The 14,644-nt window shown below is 55.1% G+C and overlaps 1 protein-coding gene and 1 long non-coding RNA gene across 2 annotated transcripts in view; one reads left to right on the top strand and one right to left on the bottom strand.

The window, feature by feature from the left end:
* The window catches only part of LOC137841928 (uncharacterized), a 127,660-nt gene that overhangs the window by 56,323 nt on the left and 56,693 nt on the right, over nucleotides 1-14,644 (top strand). The gene's annotated exons all lie outside the window — the stretch shown is intronic.
* SOX9 (SRY-box transcription factor 9) lies at nucleotides 8,595-12,936 on the bottom strand. Its single transcript, XM_068655407.1, has 3 exons — nucleotides 12,097-12,936; nucleotides 10,804-11,057; nucleotides 8,595-10,290 (listed from the first exon to the last, which is right to left on the bottom strand). Exons 1-3 carry the CDS (start codon nucleotides 12,525-12,527, stop codon nucleotides 9,506-9,508), a joined length of 1,470 nt encoding a protein of 489 aa, XP_068511508.1. The 5' UTR covers nucleotides 12,528-12,936; the 3' UTR covers nucleotides 8,595-9,505.

Below are 14,644 nucleotides of genomic sequence, written 5' to 3'. Positions count from 1 at the left end.
CTCTCCAAAATCCGATTGCTGTTGTGCATCCCGTTGCTTTCCTGCACCAATATGGGATTTTCCTCTCTGAAAACTCCGTGTCTCTCTGTTTTGGCCTTTGCTGTGAGTGCTTGGAATGTAAATGTGCTCCGGAGCAGCTGTGCTGCGGGGCTGCTCTTCCTCCCCTGGCCCCCGGTGCTCGCCCTCCTCTGCGCACACCTGGAAGGTGAAGCCAGGGCTCCATCGTGCCGGAGGCTTTCTCCTGGTGCTGGCATCTCCATCTTCAGCCTAGGTACCCGTGGCAGCCATCTGCATCCCTGCAGCTGTGTGGGCTGTCCTGAGAGCTTTTTTGCAGCGCTTTTTGATGCCAACATAAGCATCAGAGCAGATTTTCTGCTGGCCAAAGGAGAGCCCTGCTCCTACAAGAAGGAGGAACCTAGCAGAGGGAGATGCTGATTTAGCCCTGCCATCCTTTGTGCCTGGCAGGAACGATTCTGTGCCGTTCAGGGTGGGGTTCTTAATTTATTATAATGAGCAGAAAGTAGCAGAGGGAGACGCAGAGCCCGTGGCTGGGCTGGGGAGCACACGGGTGGCTGGGGAGCTCTCCTCGCGCAGCCCTGAGGGCAGCCCAGCACCCATCAATTAATTAAAATCTCAAACCCGTGCGCAGTCCGGTTTGCCTTGGCTAAAACCAGTGTGAGAAACTTCCTCGCCGCATTTCTGTGTCGTCCGGGCTGAAGTGTTGTCATCCGAGGCTGCTTTGCATGACAATGGGCTGGGCTCTAATTATGCGCAAGGATGCTAATAGGCACAGAGCGTGCTGGATCTCCATGGGAAAACTATCTGTTTGCAAGGGGCAGGGGGGGAGGAAAGAAAAAGAAAATCCACCCAAGCAAAATAAACCATGACAGTTTGGGAAAGGAGGAGGAATGGGGGCGAGGAAAGGGGCTGGGAGGCAGCAGAGGGGTTGAGGAAGGCGAGGATGAAGCTAATAAGGCTCAGTTTGGGCTTTTTATTTGGGCTTTTTCTCCGTGGTAAGAGACACTCCTGTGATGGGCTTCAGTCCCTTCTCTGCTGCTGATAATCTGCAGTGACTCGTGTTGGCTAAAGCTGGGTCTCTGATCCGCGAGCACCAGACATGAGCAGTTTTCTCCCTACTCTGCGAAGGTTGAGGTGGCTCTGGAACGGGAAATATTTGGAAACGGCTATGGATGGAGCTGTCTGGGCTTGGGTTTCCAGGGCCACAAAGCCCAGGCTCTGCGCAGAGCTGCGGAAGGAGGCCGATGGCCACGCACTTGACACCTGCTCTTGTGTGCAAATGCGTGCCGGGCTCTGGGCTGGAAGCTGCTAAGTGTGTGTAGGGCTCTTATTAGCCCTCATTAAAATGCTCTCTCACTCAGTGAAAGCGAAGAGCATTAAAGAGCCAGGTGCAACCGGCTAAGGAGCTTAAACCTCTCCCTCTCTGTCGCTGTTGATGGAGTCATCTGGCTTTCATGGTGTTGGCATTACCTGCCCTGTCGGCGTTTAAAACGGGCTGTGTGTTAATGTCCAACTGGAACGTGCTTCTGTGTTGCTTCTTTCTAACAACTTGTGTGCTGCAGAAGCCCTGGGGTGGGTGGGTGTCTCCACGGGCAGGGCTCCCTGGCACTGTGCTGAGCACCTCGGTGGATGGCACCTGCTTGGACCTCTATCTGCTGTCACTGGATAACAGTTCTGGAGGTTCCTATGATTGGAGGACATCAGCAAAAATCAGGACTGAACCCTGATTATCTCCAGGGCCCTTCCTGTAATGTCCTAGCTGAGCATCTTGTGGTTTTGATGGCTTCATCTCCTGCCTTTCGGTGCCATTACCCCTGTTCCAGAGATGTGGGGTTTGATTTTTTGGTCCTTCCAGGTGATGCTTGGTCTCCAAATGGTGCTGTTCTCATCAGGGAAGGGATGGAGAGATGGGATTGCCCAGGTGCTGGGGCAGGTAGCTCTGTGGGGGTGTCCTGCATCCATTCCCCCTCACCCAGTTCAGACCAGTAGGATCTGCTCTGGGCCAGCAGGTCTTCCTCGTGCCATCACAGGGATGCTGGGCTGAAAGGAGCAAGCTGCTTCCTTGCAAGCCCCCTCCTGCTATTTTGGCTGCATAATCCTTCCCCCCTGCATGCAGTGTGCCCTACACCACCCCAATGCCCCCCTGCTTTAATCGCGTGGCCCAGAGGAAAACTTGAGCCTGGTTTGCCCCAAATCTTTGGGGACTGAGGGAGGCCGGGGAGGACGTAAACATCCAGGGTGGAAAAAAATAATCATCTGCGAGTGAAAAACTCTGGGTTTTACCCTGAGAAAAGGGGGATAGACAGCCTGACAGACCCGATGACAGACCGGGCTCGAAAGCACCCTGGCCCCACAGTGCGGAGAGATGCCTTATTGTTTGATCTGGCTGTGAGACAGATTAGCAGCCCCAGGTGGAAAGTCATAATCTGCATTTAAATGGGCCGGTTATAAAAGGTAGGGAGCCCAGGAGCCCGCAGCATTATGCTGTGTCTTTAGGACTCCGTAATCTCTCTTTATTTTCTCCGCAGTCTGACCTGGGGGCACAGTTTCTAATTACCAGGTCACCCTGCTAATATTGTCATTTCCAGCCAGTGGGTGTGAAACCATAGCAACGCCACATTTGCTTCCAAGTTTCTGGAGGAATAAAATTTGCCTTTTAATCACAGAAAATGACTGGGTATCTCCCCAGCCCCCCCAAATTACTCTCACTAAAGCAATTTGCTATCGGGGATTTTTTTTTTTTTTTTTCCTCCAAGATATTCCACCTCAGCCCTTTCCGAAGCCTCACCTTGTGGCTCTGGGCAAAGCCAGGGGACTGAAGCTTGTCCAGGAGCTTGTAGGCTCTGAGCAGGCTGGTTGGGATGGCGAAGCTTCGTGCCTTGCCCTTACTTCGATCGCTATGTTGGAAGTGTTTTGAGCCTGTTTTTTTCTTGTCCCCTGAGAGCAGATGGTAAAAACTTGGTTAGGATGAGTCCAAAGAGCTTCAGAGTTTGGGGAGGCTCCCAAGGGATGTGCTGGAGAGTGCCCAGCAGGAACCTGCTGAAACTTTGGGAGAAATTTGGGTCAGGTCTGGGCTAAAGCTCAGTCCCTTGGGCAGAGGGCACCTGATGGTGCCGGGCTCCGTGTGGGTATGTGAGGTGCATTTACTGGGTTTCAGGAGCAGCTTCTGACTCAAAGTGAGTCAGACGTGAACTGGAATCATGTTATAAGGTGATTTTCCAGCTGACAGGAGTAGGTTAATTGTAAACTGTCTACTGAAGCTTTAAAACTCCTGTCCAGCCGTATTATTAGCAGTTTAAAATTTATAGAGTGAGACTTTACTTGGTGATAGTTGGTTTGTGCCCAGACAACGCGTGTAATTAATCCCCACGCTGGGGGAAGGAAAATCAAATTTCAGGCTTTTTTTCCTTTCCTTCTGACTCATCTCGGGGTGTGCAGGGGGTCTGGTCGGGCTACCTGAGCCTGGCTGGAGGACCACGATGGAGAGGAGTTGGGTCAAGTGAGAAACTTCACCTTGTAGTGACAGAAGCCCCAGGTTGGGGGCTGAAAGAGTCCCGTTGACTTACTGGGCAAACTGGAGCCAGGCTGGGAGCTCTTTGGGGTTTTTAAGGAGGTGAAGCCTGATGTAGGGACTGGATCCCACCATCTGTAGGGCTGGTGATGGGAACAGGTTCCCTGGTGCTGTTCCCTGCAGCTCTGGCTCCGTGCGGGTGTCTACGCGTGGCTGTCTCGGGATGGCCCCCATCATCCTGTGGCTTTCCTCACGCCAGAGCTGCAACCTCATTAAAAATTTGACTTATTCTTGGGCTGAAGAGCTGCATCTGTCTGGCCTGGGCAGCCTGGCCCCGGCTGCAGCCCCTCGTGCCGTGCTGAAGGGCTCCGTTACCGCGTCTCGCTGCCGGGCGCTGCGGTGGCCGCGCTCGCAAGCGGCACAGACCGAGCCCTCAGACATCCTCGCTGTAAAATGTTTGACTCCTTGAAAGCCGAGAGCAGCTCCCAGGCAGGTAATTAATTAGAAATGTGATTTGGGAGGCTCACTTCCCTTCCTTCTCTATGGCCGCTTTTATTTCTTATTTCAAATGAGTTTTGTTGAGCCTCCTATAACCGTGGCTCTGTTTTAATGGAGAAAGGCTTCCCCTCCCCACCTCAGGCTTTACAGCCAGCTCATCTCAAAGCGCAACCTACCCAGCACCGATGGTCCCAAATTCTGTGTGCATGAGTGTGCACACACAGACACACAGCCGCATGCGCTCACGCACACACAGGAGGAATTCAAACGGGAACGCGACAGCCGTGGTTTGCCAAGCAGCTCGGATCCAGCTCTGGCGTGGGCCAAGCTCCTGTTGACTTCAACAGAGCCTTGCCCGGTTTATGAGCCTTTGGAGCCCAGCCCCGAGCAGGGGCTGCTTGTATAACGGCTGGTGCGTGATTAGTATTTGTACTCCAATAGCACTTCGGGACCCCGATTGCGGCTCAGCGCCCCATTAGAGTAGTCCTTGTACAAACACGTAATAAAGACGCGGGCTCTGACCCAAGGAGCCGACCATTGAGGGCTTTACAGCCCCCGGGGCACCCGAGGATCAATTATTTATATTACAGTAGCACTTACGGCATGTCTGTGCCCACGCCGGCTGCGGTGTCTGTGGGGCTGCTCCTGGGAAGTTTTGGGGTTGCCGCATGTCCGGGTGGCTCCGGGCTCTCCTGCTCTGGGGGGGTTACGTCTGCAAGGAGCTGGCTTTATCTTCCCCATCACTGGGGGGGCAGCAGGGGGCTGCAGGATCCCATATATATATATATATATATTTTTTTAATTTATTTTTTTTAATGTCCTTTCTTATTCCTTGGACCCGTTTACACTTCGTGTCTCAGCTCTCCTCTCTCCCCACCTTTTCCAGGTGGGTTTATCTCAGCAGCAGCAAATCCAAGCATCTCAGCCAGCTTTTCTTGGTGGCGGCAGGGGCTGGGGGCTTCGTTTGTCCCCTCCCGGAGCCACCTCCTGGGGTGGGAGCAGTTCCCTCGCTGAGGCTGGGACCCCCTAACGCTGTGCTGCGGGGGGAAGCCCAGCTCGCTCCTTTCCCTTTGACGTCTAAAGCTCCACCTCAGCTAACTCCTGGAACTGGGCCCTGAAAAAGGGGAAGAAAAACCCTAGCAAATCTCGCTTGACTTGCAACAAGCCCGACCTGGCCATGATATATGGCCGCGTTACGTGGCCCGAGCGCTGCAGCTGGGCAGGAGCCCCGGCCGATCGCAGGATCCCGGCTCGCAGCTGGCTGCGATCTCGCCTTCCTTCTCTCTGGGAGAAATCTCCGGCTTTAATTCGATGGCAACGTTGAACAGCTGGCCGAGGAAAGGCGAGAACCCAGCGCCGTTTCTGAGCAGCTGCCACCGCTGCAGGCAGCCGCCTCGCGGAGCCCGTGTGTGGCTGGAGCCGGCCGGGCACGGAGCCCGGCACAACGGGGTGTTATAGGGCCGTGCTGCCGTGCTCCCCGGGGCCTCTCCGATTTTTTTTTTCCCCATTCTTTAAAATATAAATATATTTTTTTTTTCTGAACCGCTGAAAACAGAAAACCCGTCGCTGAGTTGCCAGCACGGCTCAGCCTCGCTCTGCCCGCTGCAGCCCCAGACCTTTGTGCAGCTGGCCCCAAACCTGAGGCTTTCTGCAGGAGCTGGGGAGGGGGCCAAAGGGGTGCCCCCCACCCTGCCCTGCCCCGCAGCGCTGCCGCCACTCCCCTGGCGCTTCCCAAACCCGCTGTGCAGCATTGCACATCTGTCCCTGCGCCCGCTGTTATCTGCTGCGGCTCAAACCTGCCCTGCAGCATTGTCAGAGTTCCCTTGAATTCATTTTTTTTTTTTTCCCCACCCCTCCTTCTGCTCTGCTTTCTAGCACAAAGTGCCTGGAGCTCTGCAGCTTTTTTTTTTCTTTTTTCTTTTTTTTTTTTTTTTCTTTTTTTTCTATGGGTGCCCCCAGAGGGGCAGAGCCCTGCGGTGGGGGCCGGGAAGCCTGGCGCTGCCCGAGGAGCCGGGTCCAGCTTGGCTCTGAGTCCGAGGCCTTAAAGCCCACACCATAAGTCAACAGTGGAGGAATTACAGGTCCGGGGTTGGGTCACGAGCTTTGCTCTTTTGGTTTCTTGTAAGGAGGATTTCCCCGGGTGCTCCCAGCTGGAAGGTGGCTCTGTGTCACTGGGGGGAGCTGGGCACGGCTGTGTTGGGACAGAAGTGCCACCACCGAGCAGCTCGGGCTCTTCCCATTGGGGTGGCACTTGGGGTCGTCCCCACCATGCCCTGTTCCCACCTTCCCCTTCTCACTACACTCAGTGCACGCCATGGGGGCTGCCTGGGGTCCCTCTGGTGAGGCAGGCAGTGGCTGCTGTCCCATTTTTGGGATGTTTTCCAGCTCATTCCCAAGTTACAGCTGGTGCCTGAGCTGCGTTATGGTGCCATTCATCTGCTGTGGGCTCCCCGCAGCACCGTGCCCCCGATGGGGCTGCCAAGTCCTCGTGGGGGCTCCCAGATGGTTCCTCACCACATCATGGGAGCTGCAGGTGTTCTCCTTCCCAAAGGAGAGGAGAAGCCAAAGCTCCCAGTGGGCGAAGTCCGGTTGGGGCAGGGAAACCCAAACCCACAGCGGGATGGGACAGGGCAGGGACCGGAGCGTTCCCACCAGCCGCGGTGGCTGACTGCACAGGTAAATAGTGACACTGACCCTAACTAATGCACAGAGTAAATGAATCCCTTTCAGTTAATTGGCTTAAGTGTTACTTGTAGCGAGAGTAAATATTTTACAACGGCGCGGAGGCTTTGCAGGGCGGGCATGCGCTCGCGGGGCCCTTTGTGCTCGGGGCTGGGGCTGCAGCCAGAGGCAGCCCCTGCGGTGAGGGGCTCCCTTGAGGACTGGGTGGGCTTTTAGGCGGGGGAAGAGAAGCAGCAGTGGGGTGAAATCACCTTGTGCTGGATCAGGCAGCGTTTGCAAAATGCAGCTTCTGCCTCGTGCTGTGCCCTGTAGGTGCTGTGGGATGGATCCCAAGGTGTCCTGCGATGCGCTCGCCTCGGGGCACGGGGCTGATGCACGCTCACCAGCCTCTCCCGGGGCACTGCTGGGTCAGGTTATCGCATTTTTACAAGATCCACTTTTCACAGGTGAATAACTGTGCCCTGGGAGGGAAGGGAAGGGACCTGCCTGGGCTGGTGCTGTCACAACCGTGTTGGCACCGTGCTCCGCGGGGCAGAGGATGCGCCAGGCTCAGCCCTGCTGTGGCTCCCAAAGTTTTATCTTGTTTTGGGAAAACTTCAGCTTTTTATGGAGAATCCAGACTGCCTTGGCCAAGCTGAGGCTGCCTTAGAGGTGGGGGGCTTCATGGGTGCGAGGTGGGGACCCCCACCTGAGCACAGCTGGCACAAAGCTGGGTGAGAGCAGCAGGGACGGGGCAGGATTTGGGCTCCAGGATCTGTGCTGGTACAAGTGGGGACCCCCCAATGCCCCCCCGGTGAAGTCACACCCTGCTAGGACTCTCCTTGAAGGCTGCCAATAACTCAGACACCAGGAGAGGGGGGTTAACTTTTAATACAACGTATATTTATTGCAAACAATAATATACAAAAAAAAAAAAAAAGGTAAGTTTCACGAAGAGAAGGATCTTGCGAACAAAACAAAACAAAAACTTACCTAAAGACAAAATATGATTTAAATGACAGGTCTTTTAAGTTACAGAAATACTTTAAAAAGATCTGCTTTTATACAGAAATAGAAAGATGCCATATTATAAGAGTGCTTTAAGATTTTTTTTTCTTCTACTGAATCCCTAAAAAAAAAAAAATGTTAACAAATATATAATTTTTTTAAATAAAAAAAAAAGTTTGCTGTCTTTTTTAAAAAGCAATCCTTAACTGTTCAGCCACAGCTTCACCAAAGTCCGTGTCCCCACCTCGAGCCATTTTTTGGGAGGGGGGGGGGTTGGAAGGCTAAAAACGGTGCCGCCCCGCGCAGGCGCCGCCGGGGCGTTGGGTCTCGTCCTCGCACGAGCTCGTGTGTCCCAGAGAGCTGAGGCAGAAAACAAGGCAAATGATTCAGTGATACGCTACATTTGCAATCTTTAGTTTGTACAAATTCTTTTTCTTTTTTTTTTTCCAGTTTATCCTTAAGACGCAAGAACAAAAAAAAAAAGGAAGAGCACAAGTTTGTACAAACCCAGGACACAGATTCCAAAAAGAATAATAATAATAATAATAAAAAAAGGAATTAAAGAGATAAATAAAGAACTGGTTACAGTTTAGACCATAATTTAACAGGCACGGTTACCTTCCAAATAATGCTCCAACAAACGTAATCGCTTTTGAAAGGACTTAAAATAGAAGGGAGATTTTTTTTTTTTAAAAAAAGAAAAAAATCATGATTAAAAACTGCTCTTCTCATAGAATAAATAATTTAAAGTCTCTCTGACGTCCCTCGAGCAGCCCACGGAAGCCAAGGAGCCCAGGGCTGGGTTCTGCATCAGCACCGGGGCGTGAAGGGAGCAGGGACGGGCAGAGCTGGGGACCAGTGATTATCACAGGGCTGCTTTAAGGCTTCTCCATAGCACTTATTTTTTTTTTTGCTGTATTTATTATTATTTTTTCTTAAGGCTCAAGGTTATTAAAAAATAAAGTTAAAAATCTCCTCCTGGCTGCTTTTTTTTTTTTTTTTATTATTTTTTTATTTTTTTTGCTATTCTCGAGTTAGAAAAATAAAGCCTCTTCTATGCTCATCCCCGCACAGGCTCAGCTCACGTCTCCCGCGCTGCAGAGCTGACCATCGCCACGCCTGGCGCTGGCCGCTGACAGAGCTTTGTTCCGAGTTAGAAGCACGCAGTTTTGCTTTTTTATTTTTATTTTTAGAGAAAAAAAAAAAAAAGACACTTACTCTATACAAAAATACCTCTGACTGCAAGAAAACCTAGGACTGCTCCACTAAGTGTCATTTTTAGCTGTTGGAAAAATAAGAGCATTTAAAAAATCTCTAAAAAATATGTATAAATCCCCGCAAATTGGAAACGAATCATACACAGTACATACTAAAAAATATTTAAAATAGAGAATATTCCTCACAGAGGACTGAGTTTTCTCTTTTTCCCCCCCCATTTTTTTTTCTTTTTTTTTAATTACTGCTAAAAAAAAACTTGTTACAAAAGTCCAGAGAACGGATAACCGAGCCGCTTGCTAGAAATCTCATGGCCTTGCGCCCTCGAAGCCAAGTCCAAGTCCAGTCCTTGCTGCACCGCGGGCTCTCGGAGCGGTCTCGCCACTCCCTGGGGGATGCTGAAGTGCAGAAGGCTTGAGGCGCTCCCTCCTCCCCGCCGCCTTGAACTTGAGCGTCTTTTTTTTATTTATTTTTTTAATTATTATTTTGATTTCAAAGCAGGAAAAGTCTGCGGAAGTTCTCTGCTCTTGTTGCTGCTTCTGTGATTTTTTTTTTCTCTCTCGTTTATTTATGTTTTTTTTTTTTTAATGGCTTTTAGGGTCTGGTGAGCTGTGTGTAGACGGGCTGTTCCCAGTGCTGCGGGCTGTGGGTCTGGGGGATGGAGGGGACCCCAGAAGTGTCTGCGATGGGGGTGTACATGGGGCGCTGCGTGGGGTTCATGTAGGTGAAGGTGGAGTACAGGCTGCTGCTCTGCCCGGCGGCGTGGCTGTAGTAGGAACCGGAGTTCTGGTGCTCGCCGTAATCATACTGGGAACGGGTGATGGGGGGGTAGGAGGAGCCGTAGTGCTGCAGGTTGAAGGAGCTGTAGTTGAGCTGCTGCGGCGAGTGCTGCTGCTGCTCGCTGTAGTGGCTGGGGCTCAGCTGCTCCGTCTTGATGTGCGTCCTCTGCTGCGCCTGGCCCTGCTCCCCGCTCAGCGCCGGCAGCCCGTGCTGTGCTGGGGGCTGCTGGGGGGGCTGTGGTGGGGGTTGAGGCTGCTGCTTGGACATCCAGACGTGCCCGGCACCGGCCGGTGAGCCGGCCGAGCTGCTGATGCCGTAGCTGCCGGTGTAGGTGACCTGGCCGGGTTGGCCGTGGGTGGCCGGGACCCCCGGGTGGCCGTTGGGGGGGAGGTACTGGTCGAATTCGTTGACGTCGAAGGTTTCGATGTTGGAGATGACGTCGCTGCTGAGCTCGCCGATGTCGACGTCTCGGAAGTCGATGTGGGGCGGCTGCCGGCCGCCTTCTTGCAAGGGGCGGCCCTCGCGCTTCAGGTCCTGCTTGCCCGGCTGCGCGTCCGTCTTGGGGGTGGTGGGGGGCGTGGGGGGGCCCTGCGATTGCCCTGCGGAGGAAGGAGAGGGCACGTGCGTGAAGGGGGTGTCGCTCTTAATGGGATCGTGGTGTTAATGGGTAATTCATGCAAGGCAGCAGCGCCTGGCCAGGGGGGGAGCAGCTGTTTGGGGGTAACACAAACAGCTCCGGGTGCGGGCACCACAAACACCAGCCCTGAAGGTGCTGATTTATCCTGTTAGGTAAAACAACTGGGACTTCAGAGACAAGCTGTTTGAGCAGGGACAGCTTTCTGTTTACTTTTTATTTTTTTTTAAAGCACAGATTCCCATTGCTCATGGGCAGAGTGGGGTGGAGGTGTCTCCAAGGGCTGGCACACGCGGGCGAGCGCCGCTGTGCCTGTGCTATGGGCAGCCACACAGCCAGCCCCTTCTCCCTGCATTTAAGGCTCTGTTTCATGGTTTTCCCCCCTCCCCATACCCGATCCTGGCCCGTTATGGGATGCATCCTTGCTCAAAGAGCTGTGACTTAACTCAGAGAGGGGCAGGGGGCTGCGGGTACCTACCCGAGTGCTCCCCGGGGGAGTGCACCTCGCTGATGCTGGAGGACGACTGCGGGGAGTCCGCCTGCAGCGCCTTGAAGATGGCGTTGGGGGAGATGTGGGTCTGCTCGGAGCCTTCCTCCTGCTCCGACTGCCCGTTCTTCACCGACTTCCTCCGCCGCGGCTGGTACTTGTAGTCGGGGTGGTCCTTCTTGTGCTGCACCCGCAGCCGCTCGGCCTCCTCCACGAAGGGACGCTTCTCGCTCTCGTTCAGCAGCCTGGGGGGGGGGCACAGGGCAAGGAGTCAGCTGGTTTGCGGGGTGCTCTAGGGGCTCTCCCCTCTATGGCATTAACATCAGCCCATCCTATCATCCTATCCCCAAACCTTCCCTCTGATCCCCCCCACCAGGAATGCAAACTCCCCCCAGCGTTGAACTCCCTGGCTGGGGTGCACACTGGTTGTCACCCCATTTCCCCTCACAGCCAGATTGTTTCGGTGGCCAAACGAGAGGTCCAGGAACCGTGGCAGGGTCTGGCCCTTGCTGTTCTCAGCCTGCCCCCCCCTGCTTTGGGCGCACACCCCGTCCCCGGGGCGCTTTGGGTGACGGCTCCTTCCCTGCCTGCCAGGGACGGATTTGCTCACTGCTTTCTCCTCCGGCTGCGGGAGCAGCCGCAAATTTAGGATTTCCACCCCCTCCTTTCTGCAGTCAGCCAGAGGCAGCCAGGTGACTCACTTTCCTTCTGTTTTTCTCCCCTCCCTGCCTTATTTTGGAAGTCGGAGGGCACCCAGCCATGCGCGCTCAGGGCACCCACCCACCCGGGGCTTGGCACAGCCTCGTCGGCTTTCGCCCTGCGCCCGGCTTCTGCCACCCCCTCCCCGCATCGCCTCTCCTCTCCTCCTGCACGAAGCTGATGCAATCCGGCAGGACCATCGCCTCCCTGGACGGGAGCGTGACCGAATGCCCACCGAGGCAGGCCCTGCTCTCCCCCCCAGCCGTGGGGGTCCCCCTCGCACCCACACCTTGCTCAGGCAGAGGAACCCCTCACAAGACCAGGAGCCGGCCACGGGGAGCCACTTTCCCTGCTTTTCCCCTACTATTCCGGCTTCCCTTCCACCAAGCAAAGTTGCCAGCGCATGCAAAAGTTTTCAGCAAGTTTTCCAAGCTTCAAACCCTCCTCTCCCTCCTTTCCCACCTCCTCCTCCTGCTGTTACAACCAGAGCACACTTTGCAGGCTGCAGCCTCCCTCCGGCATCCCCCCCTGGCCCCAGCCCACCCCAAAGCAGCGGGACCCGAGCACTCCCAGCCCCGCACTCACCTCCAGAGCTTGCCCAGGGTCTTGCTGAGCTCCGCGTTGTGCAGATGCGGGTACTGGTCAGCCAGCTTCCTCCGGGCCGCCTGGGCCCACACCATGAAGGCGTTCATGGGTCTCTTCACGTGGGGCTTGTTTTTGCTGGATCCGTTCACCCGGACCGGCATGGGCACCAGGGTCCAGTCGTAGCCCTTGAGCACTTGGCTCACCGCCTCTCGGATGCACACCGGGAACTTGTCCTCGTCGCTCTCCTTCTTCAGGTCCGGGTCGCCCTTGGGGAAGGTGTTTTCTTGGGGTCTGGTGTTCTCCGTGTCCGAGCCGGATCCAGAGGGGCAGGGGGACCCGGCGGAGTCATCCGACATGGTGGGGCTGGGGGCGTCGGAGATACATTTGTCCTGTTCTTCTGTCATTTTCATGAAGGGGTCTAGGAGATTCATGCGAGAAAGTGGCGGAGGGGGGGAGCAGGGGGGCGAAAAAATTCAAAATAAAAAAGAACCAGCTGGCTAAGGGGGGGGAGGGTTTAAAAAATAAAAAAAACAAAAAGAGCAAAAACGAGGAGAGGCGAAGTCTCCACCAGCGTGCAGCCCGGCCGGGGAGAGGAGGGAAGAAAGCCGGAAAAAGTTTGCAAAAAGTTGCTTTTTTTTTTTTTTATTATTATTACGACGACGATGATGATTTTCTCGTTCCCTGCCCGTCCAAAAAATTGAGCAGAGGGGGAAAAGAAGAAGAAGAAGAGGAGGAGGGAAAACTTTTTTTGCAAGTTGCGCGAGGCGGAGGAGCGGGGCCGGGCGCTGCCCGGCGGTGTGCGCGGCGCGGCTCCGCAGCGCGGCTTCTGCGCCCCGCGCCGCTGCGCGGGAATAAATACCCTGCGCGGCCTTTTCGGGCCGCCAGCGCTCCTCCAATCGCAGCCCGGCCCCCGGGGGCTGGCGGCCACGCTATTGGCTGAGAGGCCGCCGAAGGGGCGGGGCCGAAGGGGCGCGCAACTCCGCGCTGCGCCGCGCAAAAAGGGGGCGGCGCGGGGGGCGCGCAACGCGGAGCTTCCCGAGCGCTGCGCGCTGCGCCGCTCCTTTGCGCGCCCCCGCCAAAGGGTTTGGGGCTTTGTTGGGTGCTGAGCCCCGCGGGGCTGGGGTGGGGGGAGGATCCTGCACGGTCCCCGTGTCCCCCCCTTTCCCTGCGGAGCAGCGCGCAGGGGCCGGTTGAGGATTTTGGGGGCGCTGCGCGGCGCCGTCCGGAGGGGGCGCCAAAAGCCCAGGAACGGCGAGGGGAGAACGGGGGCGGGGAGCGGCCGGGGAGGGGGCTGCGGGGCACCGCCCCTGCTGGGGCTGGGCAGTGTGGGGGGGGCACGGAGCCCCAAATCCCCTAAATCCACTTTTTTTTTTAAATATTATTACATTTTTTTTTTTTAGGGGGCACCCGGTGGGTGCTGTGCTCTGCTTTGCTCTGCTTTGCTCGGTGCCCCTTGCACCGCGGTGCCTCCGGGACCCCCCCACCCCTCATCCCCGGTGCTCTCCGGGGCTCCTCGGATGCCCGCTGGCACCGTCCCGTCCCCTCCCGTGTCCCCCCCCTCCCCATGGGTGCCGCTGGGCGAGGGGAAGGGGCTCGGCCCCTCCTCCGTGCCCCCGCCCGGCTTTGCCCAGTTGACCAAGGCGCCTCGGCGGGACACAAGGGCAGAAAGCAAACAAACGAGCCCTGGGAGCCTTCCAGGTCCTATCTCTGGATAAATACAAATATTGCCCTTTGTAGTGAATCACCCGGTACCTGCGTTTTATGAGCGTGCTGCTTTTTTTCACGTGCGTAAAGCTGAGCACGGGGTGCTGGCAGAAGCACGTTACCTAAAGGGAGAGCAGCGCAGAGCTCAGCTTTTGGGGTTTTGGGGGAGAGGGGCTTTTTTTTGGGGAGAAGCCCCTTTTGGGGAGCAGATGTGCACGCAGCCGGGTGAGCTGCCCACCTTCCCCGCGTCCCACCCCTGCGCTCTCGGCTCCAGGATGGAGGAGCTGCCATCGGGGCTCCCGTGCAAAACCCGCAGACCATAATTTTTCGACTCACGTGTTGATGTTGGTGCTTTATTGAGGCTGCTTAAATTCGCAGCTTTTGTCCTTTTTGGACAATTCTCAGGGCAGTGGCCGGCTCGGGAGCTGTGCGGTGGTGTGGATCCCTCATTGTCACCGTTCCGCCGTTACGTTTATAAGGGGTCTTTTAAAAGTACTGGAAAAGGCACATGAAAAAGGGTAAAAAAAAAAAAAAAAAAGTTAAAAAAAAAAAGTAAAAAAGAAAGAAAAAGGCAGTGGAGGAAGGAGCTCTGAATAAATGCATTTGCAAGCAATCTCCCCGCTAGACCCTGCTTGTCTTTTGCTATCTTTCCCTGAGAATTTTTTTGCTTGCAAACTTTTGGGAAGTAGTTATCTTTGGGGGAGTTGCAAGGTAAGTGCCTGTCCTATTTACAGAGCCTTTGTCTGACAGAACGGGGGACAGAGCAGATGTGGATTTCTCTTCATGAGCATTTGGGGTTTCTTATGCTTGTCTGCGGCGCAGAAGACCATTTTCACAGCCTTCT

Source organism: Anas acuta, chromosome 18 (assembly GCF_963932015.1).
Source record: "Anas acuta chromosome 18, bAnaAcu1.1, whole genome shotgun sequence".
In the NCBI taxonomy this organism is placed as follows: Eukaryota; Metazoa; Chordata; class Aves; order Anseriformes; family Anatidae; genus Anas; species Anas acuta.
This window is presented reverse-complemented; position numbering and strand designations above follow the sequence as displayed.